At 36.5% G+C, this 23,396-nt stretch overlaps 1 protein-coding gene across 1 annotated transcript in view; it reads right to left on the bottom strand.

Moving 5' to 3' along the window:
- LOC122807828 (stimulated by retinoic acid gene 6 protein-like) overlaps window positions 1–23,396 on the bottom strand; it is a gene marked incomplete in the record, with an annotated part of 2,062,125 nt that overhangs the window by 1,474,749 nt on the left and 563,980 nt on the right. Inside the window, 1 exon segment of the mRNA XM_044078921.1 lies at window positions 4,313–4,413. Within this exon segment, the coding sequence (XP_043934856.1) occupies window positions 4,313–4,413 (101 nt within the window).

Below are 23,396 nucleotides of genomic sequence, written 5' to 3'. Positions count from 1 at the left end.
ACTGTTAGACAGAGGCACAGTATACTAACCTCGAAAAAGGGCATAGCAAAATAAATTTAAAATGGGTGGCGAAAGCCAAACATACTCTGGCTAGGCTTATAAATGCCCAAGGGCAGATAGCCTAGTATGAACCTATGAACCTATATATTATAGCAACAGATGTGCATATGCATTTAACTAGCAAATAGGTGAGCACATGCATTTTATACATATTTAAACATACCTATCACTGTACACATTCTGTTTTATTTTAAATACAAAACTGTCTGTAGTGAAGTTATATTGCTATTAACTAGAAACACATTGGGAAACAAAACCTTTAGATTTTCTTTTAATACAGCAAGTTAGCACAGTTTAATATTGTCAACACAATGATGACAACCATTACTATTAGAACTGGATGAATCTGAATATGACTCTATACAGTGATGTTTTATACTGCAATTTATTGACAATACTTGAGAATTTTATTGCAAAGGCATTGCATATGTCACAAATGTCAAGCTATAACTTGTTACTCTATTTACATAGATAAACCATTTACCATATACTGTACAAAATACACTTGCTTGTACAGATTGTTTTTGTATTTGTATATACATGGCTGTAATGTACACTCAGTTCAATTTTTAAACCTAGCGTTAAACTGAAGCCTGCTAATTATATACCCTTTGCAGTACTGTTTACACAGTTAGTGTAAAATTGAAAGCATGCCCTTTCCCCTGTAGTATACGTCATTTTATTGCAGTATTGTTTGCTTTATGCTGTGAGAATTGAATGTATGCTTGCTCTTTTGGCTGTTATGTAGACTGTGACACTTTGCTCTTATACATTTGCTTATTTATTTTGCTGTTGCCTATACTGTCAAAGTTGTACTAGGAATTGCTTTTACCAATTTTGAAGAGACGTTTACTGTTACTAGTAGTTATTTGTACCCTCCCTTTTGTAAAGGGACCTGCATAATTTAACTGCATACTATAGCCCATGTACTGACTGTACTTGTAGTGTTTACTTGCAAACAGATTATTAATGACATGTATGCACAATTGTGACATCTTATTACAATTACTAAACAGGATTACACTTTTGTGCTTTTTGTTTAATGCTGTACGTGAATACTGAACAATAATGTTTTAGAAAAACGTAAGCCATTTGGGCCTGACAACCAGTCTTATTTCCTTGACCTTATAAACTTCAGTACCAGTAACATTTTATCTTATGCAACATTTCTTGTAACTACCCATTCCAGCCTGGAAAGATTTGAGCTCACATACTTTTTTTTCTCTTTTTTTTGTGCGCATTCCAGATGCTTAACCCATAACTCCTTCAGCACTTACTTGTACCTTCAGTCATTCGTTAATATACTTGCAACTTGATATTAGAATGCAGTTGTAAAACTCTTAGAATTATAATAAACATTTGTAATTTGCCTAACTATGCATACTACTGCTTTTGAAGACTGTTTTTGCTGGAGATTTTATGCTATCATACAATTACAAAATATTGTAAGAAACAAAAGACATATTGACTTAACACATGCATAAAATGGATATACTTACATGATTTACATTTGCGGTCATCTGCCTTTTGTTGCAGTTTAGATGAAAAGAAAATAAATGCATGCCAGTCTTGTGATGTCATGTCTTTCTGCGTTTAACTACTCTTGTTTGATTTCTATGCATAGAACTGTTTTGTTAGATGAAATGGTTTTAAAATTACTATTTAAGTGCCTTGTTTTAATTGAATGAAAGTTTGTACTGTGTACGCTTAACCATTTTCTAAAGGTAAAATAGTACGTCGTAAATTATTTCTTATCACCGCAGTTAACTGCTGTTGCTTTAACTTTTTACTAACCAGATTATATTTGTCAGTATTTTGTTCTTCTGAGTTTAAAGCTGTTATGCACATTTGAAAAAAATGTTTGCATATGTTGTTTGAACTTTTTGAACTCACACTGACTGTGTCTTAGAAGTTTATTAAATATTTTTGTCAGTTCACCATGAACTTCACCTCTCTTATCTGTTTTGTCTAGTAAGATGTGCAGAAGATCTTGTAAATAACTGACTTGACTGATATTGTAACTCTGAAATTAACATTTTACATGTGGTGACAGGATATAAATGTTTACTGTCATACAAATGATGTTGCTGTTTAAGATACCAGTCAAACAATGCATTTACATAAAGCATTGACATGAACATTAACTAATAAAGTACTGCATGTGCTACAATCGTGTTTATACCAATCTTTAAATCCTGACAATACATGTGCTGGACTATTACTACTGTCTTCCTGAAAGGTAGTGTTACACTTTACAGTTCTGTTTTTAATGACATTTATGCTGTAGAATGAGAAACAAAAAAAGATTTACCAGTTTCAGTGCAGAAGGTGATCAAGTTTTCCATCGAGAAAGCGTGGAAAGTCCCTTGTTGATTCTCCCAAAAGCTGGCCAAACACAGCTGGCAGATTCAGTTGTGCAAATGTACAGGACCTGTGGAACTTGCAGAGATGCACTGTTCTGCTACTGGATACTGTGCATAAGAAGGAGGCAAACATTTGCTCTGCAACTGGACATACTAACTGAATAAAATGAAGAAGTAGCTATAGTTGTCACATGGAGAAACCATGCGGTCCATCAACTGTGGCTCGCCATTGAAGAATTCTGTACTGCCTTCTGTTGGTTTCTTCTTGTTATTTACATTTGCATGCAAGCACACCACAGTATATTAACTCTTAGTATGAACAGCTACTTTTAAGTACTGGATTGTACCAAGTACAATAAATATACGGAGGAAAACTGCTTCAGAAAACTGCTTTAGTTAGTACAACATTTCTGTTACATTTAACTTTTGGTTCTACAAGCACGCAACACATATGCTGTCAGCTCTCCATAGCAAATTCCCGAAGTCTGTTTAAGCATAGTTATATTTATACCAGAAGAGCTGGTATTTTTTCTCAAAGTCTGATGTAATGCAGTTCTTTCTTTGTTTAATAGTTTTTCTTTGTTCTTCTAATTTATGATTTGTCCTTTCTTTAAGCTCGGTGGTCCAAGGAAACTCAGTTATTTGAAATGTAGTGTTCCAGCACTATCTGTGTTTCATCTTTATCTTGCTTGATGTTTCAGCTTTACTTCATGGATGTCCTTGCAGCTGCCATCTATGCAGTTATTTTTACAGACTTTGTTTCTCAATAACATACTCCTTCACATGGATGCCAAAAATCTATTTATGCTATTATATGTTTGCCACCACATATACTACTTCTATTTTTCATTATATATATTACTCTAGATGAACACTTTATATTTCATACAATTTTTGCAGCTTTTTATTCAAGCTAATAATCATGCTAGCAACAGAAAAGACAGTATATACTATATAAAACAGAGTATTCTTTCAAGTTCCCAGGCTGGGAGCCGTTACATTCCTACATTACCTAACTATGTATCTCTGAGTAAGTCACTTAACCAGACAGTGCTCCCAGGCTGGGAGCTGTTACATTGTTACATTACCTAACTGTGTAACTGAGTAAGTCATTTAACCAGACAGTGCTCCTGGGCTGGGAGCTGTTACATTGTTACATTACCTAACTGTGTGACTTTGAGTAAGTCACTTAACCAAGCAGTGCTCCTGGGCTGCGAGCTGTTACATTACCTAACTGTGTGACTCTGAGTAAGTCACTTAACCAGACAGTGGTCCTGGGCTAGGAGCTGTTACGTTACCTAACCATGTGACCGTGAGTAAGTCACTGAACCAGACAGTGCTCCCAGGCTGGGAGCTGTTACATTACCTAACTGTGTGACTCTGAGTGAGTAACTTAACCAAACAGTGCTCCTGGCTGGGAGGTGTTACATTACCTAACTGTGTGGCTCTGAGTAAGTCACTTAACCAGACTGTGACCCAGATGGCTCAGCCTGAAAAAGGTAACATGAAGATCAGTGTCTTATTCCAGAAAACAAACACAAATAAATAAATAAATCAGGTGGAACTGATGATAAAACACATGGCTAGAACCAGATGAACCATGTGTGATACAATGACAGCTTTGGTCATAAGCAAGAAGAAGTGAAATACCAAGCATTACAAAGATAAGGCCATACAGAGTATTGGACCAGAAGTCATTCATATGAAGACCATAATAATACAACATGTCACTGCATAACATTTTTGTCTAGACTGGGAGCAAATAGGATCTTAAAATGGAAACATTATACTAGCTATTTCTGAACAGGTATAACTTGTTAATACATGCAACATTCAATAAGGTAAAAAAATAAGATGAAGAATTCAGAAATACAAGAAGAAATCCTTACTCAAGGATTCTGAATCGTTGATTTAAGCACGGAAGTTTTTCATCGAGCTTATTTTCCCTGGGACGTTTTTCCAGAAATGAGACAACGACTGCAATAAATACCTGTAAAATAAACAATACCTTTTTGTTAGATATTAAATCCAACTGGTGGACTATATTCTGTAATAGCATTACATTGTCACACTGCTGCTAGCCTAATTTCTAGGTCGATACAGAACATGTTTGGCATTATAGTATTAGTTTCACATTTCATACACATTTTCACATCTATTCTTCTTTGTGTATAACTGTAAACATCATTAGTAAACACATTTTCCTCTATTTCCTTCTTCTTATCTTTCTTGATCTCGTTATACAACTTGCCTTATTCTGTTTAACATCTGTCTCCAGTTCTCGTCATACAACTTGCCTTATTCGGTTTAACATCTGTCTCCAGTTCTCGTTATACAACTTGCCTTATTCGGTTTAACATCTGTCTCCAGTTCTCGTTATACAACTTGCCTTATTTGGTTTAACATCTGTCTCCAGTTCTCGTTATACAACTTGCCTTATTCTGTTTAACATCTGTCTCCAGTTTTGCACAGCCATCCTACTCCAATCTGCATCAACCTCCAGCATCTTCACACTTCATCTCTAAATTCTATTTGCTGCATTTTATATACTAATTAGATACGTTTACCTTTTGCTCTGCAAGATGCAGTAATATTGTTTTTTATATATTTAATACATTTGCTGTGATTTATGACCATTTCAGTTTTCATTTCAATCATATGTATTTATCTTCTGTTAACCCAATGTGGTATTTATACTACGAGGAGAAATTTGGCCAGGGCATTGAGGAACTTCCCCTACTCTTTCCAATAAGTGCAGTGGGATCCTTTACATCTTCCTGAGCTACAACCAGCTCAAGCAGATGGAGCCTTGATTTAACATCTCGTCCAAAGGACAGCACACTCAGGATAGCAGCACTCAACACCTCCTGCCCTGATCTACCTGTTGTAGGAAAATAACCCACAGTCTTTTGCAGCAGTTCTATTTGGTTCTCCACTGACACTGCATCTGACTTCTTTGCTATTAGTTTTTATTTCTTTGAAACTGAAACAGAACTATTTTTCCACCAAGTTCTACTATGGTTTACAAATTTAAATAAAATGACATAAAAAAGTCAAGATGCTATAAACTGTAACCTTTTTGGCAATGCATTTACGAAATAACAAACACCTAAAACAGTTGGGAATCCTAAAGTTATGAGTCACTGTACTGTGCTCACATTCTTCCATTACTTTCAAATTACTTACTAGGACATGTTTACATCACTTACTAGGAGAGATTTGCATCACTTACTAGGACAGGTTTACATCACTTACTAGGACATCCTTACAGCACTTACTAGGATATGTTTACAGCACTTACTAGAACATGTTTACAGCACTTACTAGGACATGTTTACAGCACTTACTAGAACATGTTTACAGCACTTACTAGGACATGTTTACATCACTTACTAGGACATGTTTACATCACTTACTAGGACATGTTTACATCACTTGCTAGGACATGTTTACATTACTTGCTAGGACATGTTTACATCACTTACTAGGACATGTTTACATCACTTGCTAGGACATGTTTACACTACCTGCTAGGACATGTTTACATTACTTGCTAGGACAGGTTTACATCACTTACTAGGACATGTTTACATCATTTACTACTAGGACATGTTTATATCACTTACTAGGACAGGTTTACATCACTTACTAGGACATGTTTACATCACTTACTAGGACATGTTTACATCACTTGCTAGGACAGGTTTACATTACTTACTAGGACAAATTTACATTATCAGTCTTTTTTTCCCAGCTGCTTGTTTCACATTTTTCCATCACTGCCTTCCACACATACTGTATCTTGTCTCTTCCTGTTCTTTTTTGATGTGTATATTCCACGTCTGTTCGATGTTCCCCTGAAGGATATTCCATGATTCAGGTGTGTATATTCCACATCTGTTCAATGTTCCCTTGAAGGATATTCCATGATTCAGGTGTGTATATTCCACGTCTGTTCGATGTTCCCTTGAAGGATATTCCATGATTCAGGTGTGTATATTCCACGTCTGTTCGATGTTCCCCTGAAGGATATTCCATGATTCAGGTGTGTATATTCCACGTCTGTTCGATGTTCCCCTGAAGGATATTCCATGATTCAGGTGTGTATATTCCACGTCTGTTCGATGTTCCCCTGAAGGATATTCCATGATTCAGGTGTGTATATTCCACGTCTGTTCGATGTTCCCTTGAAGGATATTCCATGATTCAGGTGTGTATATTCCACGTCTGTTCGATGTTCCCTTGAAGGATATTCCATGATTCAGGTGTGTATATTCCACGTCTGTTCGATGTTCCCTTGAAGGATATTCCATGATTCAGGTGTGTATATTTCACGTCTGTTCGATGTTCCCTTGAAGGATATTCCATGATTCAGGTGTGTATATTCCACGTCTGTTCGATGTTCCCTTGAAGGATATTCCATGATTCAGGTGTGTATATTCCACGTCTGTTCGATGTTCCCTTGAAGGATATTCCATGATGCAGGTAATCCTCTTTAGTAGTTTTGTTTACAATCTCTTCAATACAAATTATTTTTATTGAAACACTCAGATTTGACCACAACAGTCAAGATTTTGTCACCCTGTTAAACCGCTGAATGTCAGTGCCATACTTATTTTCCTTTGGCATGTAGCCTGGCATTATTTGGAGTTTACCATTGCTTTCTGGATGAATTGTTACTGATTTATTCTGATTGTAATTGCAGTTCAATATCCTTTCTATTTCCCATCCCCAGCTTTATCCACCAACCAGCACAGCAATACCTCCCCCACTGTTACTCCAAAACTGAAATATAGTTTCTTATTAGTCCGGATTAAATCAGAACCATCAGTTTCTGCCTGTTCATTTAATCTCTCAAGTCTATCTTCAGAACATGCCTGTTCATTCAAGTACCATTATTTTAATCACAGAATCATCTGTAAAATAATCCAGTTTTCATGTTAACAGTGGCAGGGCTAGCCAGCTGGCTGTATAAACCTTGGCTGTAGCTGGGTGACACTGCTGAAGAGACACCGCAACCTGATGTGCAAAAATGGGCTGTGGGTGGATGGATGGATAGATTGATTAAGTAATACTGTTGTAACCGCCTGAGCCGGCGGTTAACATTACTCAAACCGCTGAATCACTTACAAATGCCTTCTACCAGCACCTGCAGGGCTGCATGGATCAGGCAATCCCAAGCAAAACAAAGACTCTTTGTACCAAAGGCAAGCGTCCAGTCTGGTGGACCCCAGCCATAAACAAACTCTACAACAAAAGGAGAAAGCTACTACAAGATAGAGCAAAATCCTTAAAAGGTAAGACACCACTGATCACTATAAGTAAAAAGCTAAGAGCTCTCATAAAATCATCCAAAGCTAATTTTGAGAAAAAAAATAGCTAAGGACTCTAAAGACAACCATAAGGCATTCTTTAGCTATGTCAGAAACCTAGGAGGAAACTCCCAGATATGCTCAGAATTAGTTCAAAATGATGTGAAGATTACTGATCCTACAGACATTGCCAACATACTGGCTGAAAGGTTCAGTGCAAACTTCTCCCCCCCTAAAGGAGAGATATCTATACCAAATGATTGTAGCCCCCGAAACATCTCTAACGCCCAGGTGAGAATTGCTCTCTCCAAGGCAAAGAACACAGCATCCATGGGACCTGATGGTGTCCCCGGCTGTGTGCTCCATGAACTCAACGAGGAATTAAACCCACAGTTAGGACAGCTGTTTAATCTTAGTCTCACCTCTGGATATGTACCCAGGGAGTGGCGCACAGCGACTGTGGTCCCACTCCACAAAGGCGGTGCCTCCACCGACCCATGAAATTACCGTCCCATTAGCTTGACAAGCCTTATCTGCAAAGCCATGGAGAGGATCATAATGGATCTCATAAATAAAGACATAGGGAACTTGCAGACTTTGGATCCAACCCAGTTTGGCTTTGTCATAGGCAGATCATGCCTTCTAAACTTGGTTGACTTTTTCGAAACAGTCACCAAGGCCATTGACGAGGGAAAGGCAGTCCATACAGCCTACCTAGACCTGGCAAAAGCTTTTGATACAATACCTCATTCGGGTATCATTGAAAAACTCATCAACTTAAATGTAAACCCATACATTACAAGATGGGTTGCAAACTGGCTGAGTGACAGAACCCACAGGGTCAGAGTTGCTGGCGCCATGTCAGACTCAAAGCCTGTCACAAGTGGTGTCCCACAGGGCTCAGTCCTGGGCCCACTGTTGTTTGGCATCTACTTTTCTGAAGTACAAGCAAACACAGGAGGGTTATGGCTGACAAAGTTTGCAGATGACTGCAAACTGGGCGCCGTAGTTGAAAACACATCCGACACAGATATCCTTCAGAAGGGTCTCACAGAAATGGATAACTGGTGCCAGAGCCATGGCCTAAAGTTAAATGCCAAGAAATGCATAGTCATACCCTTCGGGAAAAATAAGGTTACCCCTAGCTACCATATAGGTGGCAATCCCCTGAACACAGAAGAAGTTATTAGGGACCTGGGAACCCAGGTTGACAGTAGCCTTTCATTCGACACTTATATTGCTAAAGTAGTTAGGAAGACCTTCTACATTGCCCACCTTATCATGAAGGGATTCACATCTAGATCAAGGGAAGTCATAGTCTCCCTATACTCATCACTCATCAGACCAATGATCGAGTACAATGCCCCATTCGGAATGTATCTGACCCGACATTTGCAGCAGCTGGAGAGGCCACAAAAGTTCCTCACCAAAAGGATAAAGGGTCTCAAAAATCTGTCTTATGCTGCCCGACTGAAAGAACTCCAGTTATATTCAGTTGCTTACCGCTTGCTCAGAGGTGACCTATGCCTGACATACAAGGCCATGTCAAACCCAGATTTGATGAACATGCTTCATCTCAAAAAAATCTAGATCCCTCAGAGCCACAAGGGTGGGAGTCTTAAACCTCGACATGGTTATTAATAGCACGTGCTGGAGGGATAGATTCATCACCCAAAGACTCCCTATGCTGTGGAACAAAATCCCGGTTTATGTGAGGCAGAGCACCTCGCTGGCCTTGTTCAAGAGGAATCTTGACCAATGGATGGGAGATCGCAGATACACCCCAGGGGTTACCTCAGTGTCACTGCTCGACAGAGGCACAGCAAAATAATGGGCATAGTTTCTCCAAACTAAAGGGGTGGCGTAAGCCACAAAACTATGGGCTAGGCTTATAAATGCCCTCGGGGAGATAGCCTGGTATGAACCTATGAACCTATGAACCTATGAACCATCAGCAACTCAGTCAAGTAATAATTAATTCTGAAGAAATTCAAATTTTGATTGACTGTTCTTTTATGACCAAGGATATCCAGAGTTGTCATCTCTGCAATGTAGTGCACCATTTTCAACCTTCTACCCTGCATGTCTTTTTCTCCCATTCACCTTTCTTAGTTTTCATGTTTTTTTTTTTTTTTTTTGTGGAGGTTTTCCCTGTTGACAAAGGGGACATATAGGAAGCTAGCAGCCATCTGTGGCAGATATCAGATATGGAGGTTTCACTAGTTGCTGCTGTATAGTTCTCACGTAAAAGTTGTAAATTCACTCCAAATATTGCTATGGTGCCCTAAGTCATGCAACTAAAGGTATATGCATATGGTGTAGAAAGACATGCTAGTGCACTAAGCCATGCAACATCTCGTCCAAAGGACAGCACACTTAGGATAGCAGTGCCTGTGGTGTACAAAGGCATGCTGGTGCACTAAGCCATGCAACTAAAGGGATATGCATGTGGTGTACAAAGACGTGCTGGTGCACTAAGCCATGCAACTAAAGGGATATGCATGTGGTGTACAAAGACGTGCTGGTGCACTAAGCCATGCAACTAAAGGGATATGCATATGGTATAGAAAGACATGCTGGTGCACTAAGCCATGCAACTAAAGGGATATGCATATGGTGTAGAAAGACATGCTGGTGCACTAAGCCATGCAACTAAAGGGATATGCATATGGTGTAGAAAGACATGCTGGTGCACTAAGCCATGCAACTAAAGGGATATGTATATGGTGTACAAAGATGTGCTGCAATTTCAATACATTGCAGAACAACTCAGATTTCCTCCAGAGAGACATCATACATCCTACTAGTTTCAAGGAAAGGGACAGTTCAGAGATGGTAAGAGTTGGTAGGAAGAGTAGTGAACAGCAAGGGTGACTAGATAAAAACAAGGAAAAGAAGAAAGTATGAAAAAGCAAATCACCTTAGTCCAGGAAAAGAAATTTACTTTATTCTGATTACTATCTCTTGCTCACAAAATACAGGAAATATGTACTTTCCTTTGGTTAAATGTGTATAACTCAAACATCATTTTTGGGAAATGTCTTCAGCTTTTGTCTCAGTATGGTGACTTTCAAGTTCCAATGTCTCTTGAGGTGTAGAAGAACCATTCAGAAAACCAGAAGTCCGGATCTAAATATTTGAACTATGTCAGTGCAAGTAGCTCCACTGACACAGAAGGTTTAGCATGCCAGGTTTTTCAAGCAGCAGGCAATGAAGCCATAAAAGTGTTTACTACTTTTGCACTAAATGAGGAGAAAAGAAACAAACTGACAGTACTAAATTATACATTACAGGCACGCCAGAAACCAAACGAGAATCTATCTGGGCAAAACATTTAGTTTTTAAGAAATCAAGGGACACCGAAAGCATTTCTCTCAATTGTTCGGTATTATGCATATAGCGATTTTTATCTGCAGTTTGATCAATTCATGTGTTGGTTGATTGATTAGCAATTTGGTAATTGTGTAGATGGGTTGGTCAAAACAATCTTTTTGAGGCACAACACATATGCAAGAGAAGTGCAAAACAGAAACTCTACAAACATAAGAAATAAGAGTAACAGATGGCAATACAATTCCTATGGTATTATTAGAAGCTAACAGCATGAGTATGTTTGCAATATTAAAACATAAAATTATTTAAATTATTTACAAAAGTGATGTACACATTTGTTATAATGAAATAAAAATTACACACAAGTCCAGAAATACTGTTGTGATTTTCACTGCAGGTTATCCACTGTCAAGTCAAGTAAACATTTATAGGCAGCTTCTTCTTTTGTTGCTCTTACAGTTTTCTCTTAATCTCATCAACTGCATTCCCAGACCTCTCTGGAAACGTGATCCCCTGTGTCAGAGCTAATTTCAAGAATTGTTCTTTTCCCAGTAATGGTACAAGTCAAGGTCCATTTATTTATTCATATATTTATTTTATTGGGCAGCGCAGTGGTGCAGAGATTAATGCTGTCACCTCACAGCAAGAGGTTCTCTAGTTTGATTCTCGGCTGCGGTGCCTTCTGTGTGGAGTTTGCATGTTCTCCCTGCGTTTGCATGGGTTTCCTCTGGGTACTCTGGTTTCGTCCCACATTCTAAAGACATGCTTCTGGAGCATTTCTCCCCGGGCCTCCACTGAAAACAGGATCTGTGGAACCTATTCGGACTTTCCCGGTTAACAAATGTTAAATAAAAATAAAAAAATAAAAAAAAATATTTAAAATTGTTATGCAGGTTAAAACATTGATCTCTGTGGAGTGTTTGCAGGTTCACACAGTGAGGTTAAAATAGAAAATACAATGAAGTGCAGAATAAAAAACTGGTATTACAGCATATAGTGTGAGAAGAAAGTAACATAGAATCAGGAGACATAATAAAAATTCATTGTGAAACAGTAAACACAGGGAAGGTGGTGAGAAACTGTCATCAAGAAATTAAGTAGAGGGGGCGTGGCCAAGATGCCAAGGAGATCACAGCACTTTCTTGATCCTCTGTCTTAAAAGATTTTTTCTAACAGGATTTTTTTTATTTTAACTAAAAACACTGACACATTTTCTCATAGTTATTCATCTTAATGTTGTGGACAACCTATTCAGAAGAAATTCCAATTTATGGATATTTTACCAAGAAATGTCCTATCAGAAGTTCTGTTGCTTGTTACAGACTGAAACAGCTATGAGACATTCAAAAACTTCTCTCCAAGATAGTTCCATGAAAAAGGAACTTCAAACAACTACCGGCATACAAGATCTCTCTCTATAAAAATGGATAACCTAGAGAAAATTATGGAAAACATGAAAAAAGAAAGCAAGAAACAAATAGATGACATGAAAGAAATAATTACAAAACACTGACCAAATAGCAGCTATAGAGGAATCTGTGAATTAAATAGATGGAAGACCAATGGAAAATGACAACCAGATAGATTTCTTATTAAAACAAAACAATCAACTACTCGAAAAAGTGGAAGACCGGGAATGCAGATCAAGAAGGAACATCATCAGAATATACAGAGTCCCAGAAAAAATGGAAAGAAATAATATGGTTCTTTTCCTAAATGAATGGTTACCAAAAATACTAAATCTTCCTGAATCCTTGTCATTTGGGATCAAAAGAGTTCACAGGTCCTTGTCAAATATATCCTTATCAAAAAATCCAACTCCAGTGAGATCTATCATTGTTAAATTCTTGTCAACACAGGACAAAGACTTAATACTGAGAACAGCATGGTTGGGGAATCCAGTCCAAGTTGACGAAAAAAAATAAAATTTGACAATGACTACACATCCACAGTAATAACAAAGAGAAAAGCATGTGTTCCCCTTATCAAAAACTCAAAAAAAAATGATATTAAAGCCCAGATTACGTTTCTAGCCAGAATCAAAATTACCCTTTCAGATGGTGAGAAAATTTTCAACAACCTTGAAGAGGCAACTGACTTTGTAAAGAATCTACTAGACAAAGTAGAAGAAATGGATCTGTCTCTACCCAGCCTGAAAAGACAAGCTACTAATGGCTAACTATTCACAAGTGATAAAAGTAGCAAAAAGTTCAAAGGTAAATAATCAGGAAAATGTTCCCATTCAAAGCTCTTCAGCAAACACCATCTCTGAAAACCACGGGAAACATTATTAAGGTACAAAATGTCATATTTTTATATGGGTATATATACATATATTTACGCGTATTCTTTTTTCTATCTCTCTCCTTCTCTCTTTCCTTTCTCTCTCTTCTGCTTTATTTTATATAGTATAATAATATAAATATATCAAAATTTGTTAATATAAAGTAATTTGGTTAAAACATTTAATCAGAGGTTAAGCTGTAGTATTCAAAATACTGCACAACAGATGTCTGATGTACAGCTTATTGAAAAGATGCAATGTCTATACTGTTACTAATGACCTCTGCATTCATTCCCCTTCCTTTCCTGTCTTACTTTGGAAACAGCCATAGATATAATGGGGAGAAACTTTTTTTTTTTTCCAATATGATTTAGAATGTTTCTAGATAGAAAAGGAGCCCTTAAATGAAAACAACATGCAATCTTTAATTGAGATAGACTCTTTGCATAGTTATTCATTGTTGTTAATACCTGGAATTTAAGGTGGGAAGTTTTGTTGAGATTTAGATGGGATATGTGGTTCTTGTGCATTGAGAGAGTAATTTCTCATGCTCTTCAAGATGTTTTAATTATCATAAGCTATATGTAAAATTAAAGGGTTTCTGTTAATAAATGGGTCTGATGTTGGACTGCTGGTCTGTTTTGTGATACTATAGAACAGGACAGTTAGAGGGGAAGTTTGAATGTGTTGTATAGTCTAGAGAAATGGAAACATCATGGAGCTTCTATTAATTCTCTTCCATTTTTTTCATAATGGTCGAGTTCATTATGCCATTTTAAGTACAAGCTGCTTATACACATTACCTTTGCAAAGTACTTTACTGCCAAAACTCCAAAAAGCTTCAATAGAATTATTTCTCTAGCATAGAACTCAGCTTCCCTGTGTGTAGCAGTTAATCCATTAGCATAGCTGTGTGAATGAACGTACTGTGTGACCTCTGAACTCTCATCACTTCCTGATGTGTATTTGCGATGAAAATAAGGAAGAAATTCCAGCAGCGTCATTTTAATATGACGATAGTTAGACTTTTTAAACTGTATGCTACATGTGAGTGTTTTAATGCAAAAGTATATATGTACAAGGCATAAGAACTATAGAGAATAATCTGCAACTCTGCTTGACTATTAGATGTATTTAAAAGTTCATAACAAAACTGCATTTAAACAAATGGGCAGCTGTCTTGTTTGAACATAGCAGTCACAGACTGCAGATAGGTTTTGCAGGAGTTTCTTTAGCATAATAGCAAACAAGGGAACTGTAAAACAATCCCAGCTAAACAACAGTAGTGTGTATTTCATTCCTTATGTCATTAACCTGTGGATGTACAATTGTGCAAGTTACTATATGATAAATGTTGTAGTGATAAGGTTTCTCCTGTTTTTAATTTCTCCAAGTCTTTTAGGTTTCTAATACCATGATGGGAATGGACCCCATTCCTAAGTCAAAGTATGATTAAAGTTCAGGAAATTAGTATTGTTTCACTCTGTTAGCCAAAAGTGCTCTTCGCAGCACCTGCAATGTGCCCAGTAATGACTCCTTCTGCAATTCATATGGTATTACATGAATTGGTAACATATCTAAATATGATTGTAAATTCATTCTTTTTTATAAGACCAGTTGTTCCTACTACTATTGGACCTGTCTGGGCATCTCTTCCACATGGCTCTTGTTTCTGCCTGCATTTCGAGGTATTTTATGACTTTGTGTCTCTCTGTAAACAAGACACTGTAATCACTAGGTGTGGCAATTTCAATGATCAGTGCTACATTGGTCTTCTTTTCTTGGACCACTATATCCGGTTTTCTAGCATCTGTCTTTTGGACTGTTGGTATTGGGTGATCCCATGTGATGTAAACATTATAATTTTCTATGATTCACTGTAGCTCATGTTTCCAGTGTTTTTCAGCCACTGCAATACCATAATGTTTGCACAATCTCCAGTGTAACAATCTCGCCACATTATTATGCCTTTCAGTAAACAGTCTCTCTGCTATTAGAGCGTCGCAACCAGCAATAAGGTGTGTGAATGTTTCCAATTCGGTTCCACAAAACCTACATATATCTGTCTCTCCCACATGTTCAATGGACTTAGTAATCCAGCATGTATGTAGCCCACTATCTTGAGCTGCCAATATTAACCTTTCATTTCTTGATGTAAATTCACCTCTCCTTAACCATTCCTGTGTTTGTTCTTGATCAACATGAGGCTCTTCCAGAAGTTTTCTATACCTGCAACTATATTTATGTTTTTTCCGCATTTCTTGCCTTCTCATCTGGTTCTTCATCTTATATTCTTTCTTTTGTTTATTAGCACATTCAGTTACTGCCGGATTTTTATCCACTTCTGGTTTGATTTCCATTCCTGCTTGATGTCAATATGCTTCTGCTAAATTAAACAGAGAAGTCAACTTAGATTTATTCTCCTCATGTATCAAAACTTTCACCACATTTGGATCTTGTGAGTTCAATAGATATGTGTGGAGTCCCACAATTGCAGATCTATACATGTAATCAGTTTCAAGGAGGCCCATCCCTCCTCCAGAATGGGGAATATATAATCTTGGTATACACTGATTTTTATAAATCATTTGGTGAGCATGAAGCATCCTTCTTGTTTTAATATCCAATCTATCCAGCACTTTTTGGGGCCAGTCAATTACTCCAAAACTATAAGTTAGGACAGGAAGAGCAAATTGATTTATATCTTGGATCCTATTCCTAGGTGTCAATGCAGTTCTCAGGATTAATTTAAGTCTTCTAAACTACTCCTTACTAAGCTTTATTCACATTTGTTCATGTTTTATTGCAGACCTTCATCAATTCCCAAGTATTTATATACTCCATCTTGCTCAAGTTCTTTTATATCACATTCTTGTCCCAAACTGATGTTTTTCTGGTGCTGCAGTTTCCCTTTCTTAAAGGTTGCTTTTGCACATTTATCAAAACCAAATGATATTCCAATATCATCGGATAAAGTTTTGACAACTGGCAGATGCGCTTTCAGTTCCTCATCTGATGAGCTATACAATTTTAAATCATCGACAAAGAGAAGATGAGAAGTCATTAAACGTTGTTGTTTTCTAGAAGCCAAATTATAGCCATGACCTAACCTGTTAAGTAAACAGCTTAATGGATAAATGGCAAGGCAAAATAGCAATGGTGACAGGGAGTCACCCTGGAATATTCCCCATTGGATTTTTATCCCTGGGATAATAATCTGTCCTTTATCATGGCTTAATTGCAAAGTGGTCTGCCACTGTTTCATGGTTACTGTAATGTAACCAATCAGTGTAGGATGTACCTTATACATTTTGAGCTGTAATGTAACCAATCAGTGTAGGATGTACCTTATACATTTTAAGCTGTAATGTAACCAATCAGTGTAGGATGTACCTTATACATTTTAAGCTGTAATGTAACCAATCAGTGTAGGATGTACCTTATACATTTTAAGCTGTAATGTAACCAATCAGTGTAGGATGTACCTGTAATGTAACCAATCAGTGTAGGATGTACCTTATACATTTTAAGCTGTAATGTAATCAATCAGTGTAGGATGTACCTGTAATGTAACCAATCAGTGTAGGATGTACCTTATACATTTTAACCTGTAATGTAACCAATCAGTGTAGGATGTACCTTATACATTTTAAGCTGTAATGTAACCAATCAGTGTAGGATGTACCTTATACATTTTAAGCTGTAATGTAACCAATCAGTGTAGGATGTACCTTATACATTTTAAGCTGTAATGTAACCAATCAGTGTAGGATGTACCTGTAATGTAACCAATCAGTGTAGGATGTACCTTATACATTTTAAGCTGTAATGTAACCAATCAGTGTAGGATGTACCTGTAATGTAACCAATCAGTGTAGGATGTACCTTATACATTTTAAGCTGTAATGTAACCAATCAGTGTAGGATGTACCTTATACATTTTAAGCTGTAATGTAACCAATCAGTGTAGGATGTACCTTATACATTTTAAGCTGTAATGTAACCGATCAGTGTAGGATGTACCTTATACATTTTAAGCTGTAATGTAACCGATCAGTGTAGGATGTACCTTATACATTTTAAGCTGTAATGTAACCGATCAGTGCAGGATGTACCTTATACATTTTAAGCTGTAATGTAACCGATCAGTGCAGGATGTACCTTATACATTTTAAGCTGTAATGTAACCAATCAGTGTAGGATGTACCTTATACATTTTAAGCTGTAATGTAACCAATCAGTGTAGGATGTACCTTATACATTTTAAGCTGTAATGTAACCAATCAGTGTAGGATGTACCTTATACATTGTAAGCTGTAATGTAACCAATCAGTGTAAGATGTACCTTATACATTTTAAGCTGTAATGTAACCAATCAGTGTAGGATGTACCTTATACATTTTAAGCTGCAATGTAACCAATCAGTGTAGGATGTACCTTATACATTTTAAGCTGTAATGTAACCAATCAGTGTAGGATGTACCTTATACATTTTAAGCTGTAATGTAACCAATCAGTGTAGGATGTACCTTATACATTTTAAGCTGTAATGTAACCAATCAGTGTAGGATGTATCTTATACATTTTAAGCTGTAGTAGAAAAAGCAAACAAACTAGTAGAAAACTGGAAAACAGCAACCTTGTAGCCGGAAAGCCAACTCTAACCCAACAGAAATAGAATTCAAGATACTTCTTTAACGCAAAAGTTTTTATTCTTCACAAAAAATAGCGTTTTCGCCGTGGCTCCTGCCACAGCTTCCTCAGAAGAAAATACAAATGGAAACAACTAACCAACCATTTTTATACTCCCATAAAGGAAGTGACAAAACAAATCTAGTCATGTGTACTTGGTAAAAACATAAATAAAATCAAAGAAAATAAATATGTATGTGAAAACAATTTGTATACCCTAATCAAGTGTTAAAAAAACTACCCGATGGTAAGAATAAAAGCGTTTCTTTAAAAATGTTTACAAAAAACGCATTCAATATTTTTCACAAAAAGTCAGAAACAATCACCTAAAATAGCTCTTTAACTTCAATATACATGAAATGTTGCAGTTCTCATTTAGGCCAACAGGTCGAAATGCATCTAGTTTTAACTGCCAAGCTAGTTCAGTACACTCAAGAATAATTTCAACAGGACCACCCCTAATATTAATAGGTACCTGGTCAATACCCATAAAACTAAATGAGTGCCCTGGATTATTGTTTACATGCTTTGCTAAAGCATTCTCAAGTAATGGTTTTTTTATGGCATAAAGGTGTTGGTAAACTCTTTCTTTTAATTTGCGGTTTGTTTTTCCTATATAAAAAGATGGACAACAATTGCACAGTGCAATGTAGACCACCAGTTTAGATTCGCAAGATATCCTTTGATTGATCTTATACCTTATATTTCTAACTAAGAAAGAGTTACCTGTCATCATAACTTTACACATGTTACAATGGCCACATTTGAATGAGCCACTGGCCCTTATGGAACCATGGGATAATAGTGTTCGTTGCAACATTTCTTTTAAATTGTTACTTCTTCTGTATATAACAAAAGGACGATGACCTAACTTTTCAATAAAGTTGACTGAATTAATAACCAACGGCCAATTTTTTAAAATTATACCCCAAATGTCAGTAGAATTTAGGTTGTACTGAGTAATGAAACTCAAAGAAAAGTCCCTACAAAAATTTGACACATTTTGGTTTGTTAATTCATTAACGGTAGGAAATTGGGCATCAGTAACCTGATCCAACAAAGGTTTATATATACCTTTTACTCTCTTAGAGTCAACTTCTGAAATAAGATCATTTAGAAGCCCAGTAGGATAACCTCGGTTTAAAAATAAATCCTTTAAAAACTGACACTCAGTTCTAAAATCAATTAGTGTACTACACATCCTTCCTGCACGTACAAGCTGCCCCTTAACTATAGATTTTTTCTGTTTAGGTGGGTGTAAGCTAGTGTAGTGCAGGAAGGAGTTACAGTAAGTTGGCTTTCTAAAAATCCTTGAAGAATAAACTCCTTCTGTAAAGTCCTTAATTAATCTCACATCTAAATATTCTGTTTCGTCAGTGGAGAAGTTAAATGTAAATTTTAACCAGTCCGTAGTATTATTTATATAGTCAACAAAACACTGTGCATCAGATTCAGTCCCTTTGAAAAGAATGAATATATCATCCAAGAATCTAGTGTAGTATTTTATGTTCTGCATTATAGATTCATTGGATAAAATAAACTGCTTTTCCCAAAAAGCTACAAACAAATTAGCTACGCTCGCCCCACAGGGCGAGCCCATGGCTATTCCACGTTTCTGCAAATAAAATTTCTGGTCAAATACAAAAAAATTAGAGGACAACACTATGCTTAAAAGCTCAGTGATGACATAAATCTCGTCCTGTGGTGCGTTTAAACTCTCCATCAAAAGTTGCAACCACTCCACTGCCTCGTTGTGTGGAATAGATGTATATAAATCAGTGACATCAACAGTCAGAAAGTTCAACTCAGGGTTGAAGTTAATACTGTTGATGTCACGGAGAAAGGACCAAGAATCCTTACAAATTGTGGAAATTTTTTTCACATATTTGGATAGAATATTATCAATCAATTTTGAGCAAGGGTAGGTCATAGAAGACCTACCATCTATTAGTGCCCTCATGGGGGGGTTAGTTTGGTCTTTGTGTATCTTTGGTATTCCGAACATTACAGGCAACTTTGGTGTAGTTATATCAATGTAATTATATGTTTCTAAATCAATTTTTCCTGCAAGAAAAAGGTCACGGAAATAACCCCTGATACGCCCTTGAGTTATATTAATTTCATTTAAGGAGGAATCTTCATAAGCCTGAGACGTAAGAATCTCGAGCATTTTCTCCTTATACTGAGAGTCATTAAAGACCACCAAACCTCCCCCTTTGTCTGGCTTTAAGAACCTTACTGGTAAGCAACGCAGATTGTTTAACCATTGGCGTTGTTCATCAGAGATGTTCATATTTTTGGTAACAGTATTTGTTTTATAGGTAGTAAAAAGATGCCTTATATCAATTTCACACATCTGCTCGAAAAGCAGTAGATTAGGCTGAATAGGAGGATTAAATACACTAGGTAGCCTTAATTTATTATTATCTCTTGTAGTCCCATTGTTAAACAACATTCTCAAGTTCAACTTGCGTATATAACATTTCAAGTCGATAAGAGTTTTTGCTAAATTTCCATAAGTACTAGGAATAAAAGTATATCCTAGTGCTAATAGTTCCACTAAATCTGCATCTAATTCTAAAGTGGAAAAATTGTAAATAGTAAAATCTTTTTTAAGATTAGTGTAAATGGTAGGTACTTGTGAGAGAATTTGAGATCTTCCATGGGTACTATTCTCTATCCTTATCTCCTCCGGTTCAAAGCCACCCCTTGTTTCCTCTGGTTGTTCCCTAAAAAAACATTCCCATTAGAGGCTGTGGCTTTTAATCTGTAATGTAACGGATCAGTGTATGATGTACCTTATACATTTTAAGCTGTAATGTAACCAATCAGTGTAGGATGTACCTTATACATTTTAAGCTGTAATGTAACCAATCAGTGTAGGACGTACCTTATACATTTTAAGCTGTAATGTAACCAATCAGTGTAGGACGTACCTTATACATTTTAAGCTGTAATGTAACCAATCAGTGTAGGATGTACTTTATACATTTTAAGCTGTAATGTAACCAATCAGTGTAGGATGTACCTTATACATTGTAAGCTGTAATGTAACCAATCAGTGTAGGATGTACCTTACACATTTTAAGCTGTAATGTAACCAATCAGTGTAGGATGTACCTTATACATTTTAAGCTGTAATGTAACCAATCAGTGTAGGATGTACCTTATACATTTTAAGCTGTAATGTAACCAATCAGTGTAGGATGTACCTTATACATTTTAAGCTGTAATGTAACCAATCAGTGTAGGATGTACCTTATACATTTTAAGCTGTAATGTAACCAATCAGTGTAGGATGTACCTTATACATTTTAAGCTGCAATGTAACCAATCAGTGTAGGATGTACCTTATACATTTTAAGCACTCTTTTATCCATGAATGTATGATACTATCAAAGGCATTTTGATAGTCAGTCCATGCCCTACTTAGATTCTTCCCTTTCTTACAGTTCTCAGCTATAACTTTATTTAACAACAAATGATCCTTTGTTCCATATGACTTAATTTTATTGCCCCTTTGTTCTACTACCATAATTGAGTTTTCTTCTAAATGACAATAAACTATGATGGCGTCAGTCCCCGTGTATTGTTTATACGTCGTCGGAAGACAAGTTATTGGTCTATAATTTTTTAGCGTAGCTTGGAGGTTCACTCTTAAATAAGAGCATTGTTTTTCCTGTTGTTAACTAGTGTGGTGTCTGTTTGGGGTATGCATATAAATAGTTCTTACTCCTGGCTAGATCCTCGTGTAAAGAAGTTAATGCTTTAAGCCAAAAGTTAGGTAGTGCATCTGGGCCTGGGGTTTTCCAGTTAGAAGCTTTTTTAAACTTTGCTTCAATCTCTCTGGCTATTACTTCATCCCATTTCATATCATGTACCTTTAAACTTCATATTCTTTCTTTTACTTTTACTTCTTTTATCCATTTAGCATCTTTGTTATATTCCACAGGGTTTTTGCAGATACTTCTCCAAAATGCATCTACTTCCTCTTTTTTTGGCGGTCTAGCAATTCCTTTTACCTTATTTCCCAATTCTCTATAATACTATTTTGGGTCATCAGTAAATTGCTTATTTTGTGCTTTTCCCTTATATTTAACTTTGTATCTTCTGAGTCTTTCCATCTGTTTTGAAATTTTTAGTTTATCTCCAATAGTGCATAATAGATCCTGGTCTGTTCTAATACTGCGTGATGCTTTTATCACATCTATCTTTCTTAATATTTTTGTTGATCTGTTCCCTCTTCTATAATCTTCTAACAATGACACTTCTTGTCTTAGCTGCTTTATAGTTTTCTCTATTCAATATTTCCATGATGGTATTCACTTTTGCCCCCTCTTTTCCCTCGCTACCCTATGTTGCTGTTGTAGAACTTTATCAGCTATTAATTTAGCTGCACAGTAATATATCCTGTTTACTTCTGTTATATCGCATGGGTCTCTATGGACAGTCCTAATTACTGTGTTCATTTGTTTTATCAAGCTTCTGACTTTTGGTGTTTTATTAACCTTCTGCAGTTTATTTCTCTCACTGATCTTGATATATCTGTCTTTGTCTATTAAATCAAGCAACTCTTCTCTTAACTCCTTTCCTTCCAAACTGAGGGCACATCCTTTGTTTTCCATTTCCTGCAGACATTCTATAGAAAGTTCTATAACATCTTCTTGTGGCACATTCTCTTCAATTTCATCCTGTCTCATCTGTTCTGTCATATGGGAACTCACTGGCCTATCACTCCTCAACATTGACTGCATCAGAGTTTCCACAGTTTCCGTTCCTTTCCTTGCTGTCCAGCTTCAAATGAACACTTATACTGGTTTTCTGTAGAAGGATCCAAAATATCTTCATATGGCACCTGACCTTTTGCTTCCTATTTCATTGGTTTACCCTTAATTTGGATATCCATTGCTCTATCCTGTTGTGGTGCTTTCGGAATTGATTTTCCACACTGAATCCTTCACTTCTCAGGTGCTCCATAACCTCAGTTTCTGTTTCTTTAACTTCTCCGTTACTAATCTCCTTTTCTACTTTTCCTCTTTGTCTTCTTATTTTTTGTATTGTAAACTTTTCAATGTCCAGATTCCTTTGCCTATATTTTTCTTCAAATATCTTTGGTGCTGCTCTTTTTGTATTGGTTAGTTTTGCTTTCTCCTTTGCATAAATATCACATCATATTAAATCTCTTTTCCTTTCCCATGTCCATATTTCTTCTTCACGTCTCCTGATCTTCCTGCTTTTTCTTATTCTGGGGACTCACTCCATCATGCTGTGATATAATCTGTTTTAGACCTTCTACAATAAATCCTTCACTTCGCAGGCACTCCATAACTTCAACTTCTATTTCTTTAACGT

The sequence above is a fragment of the Protopterus annectens genome, chromosome 7.part1 (genome assembly GCF_019279795.1).
Source record: "Protopterus annectens isolate FY-2018-M chromosome 7.part1, PAN1.0, whole genome shotgun sequence".
In the NCBI taxonomy this organism is placed as follows: Eukaryota; Metazoa; Chordata; order Ceratodontiformes; family Protopteridae; genus Protopterus; species Protopterus annectens.
The sequence above is the reverse complement of the archived record's forward strand: the minus strand, read 5'-3'. Positions and strand labels throughout refer to the sequence as shown.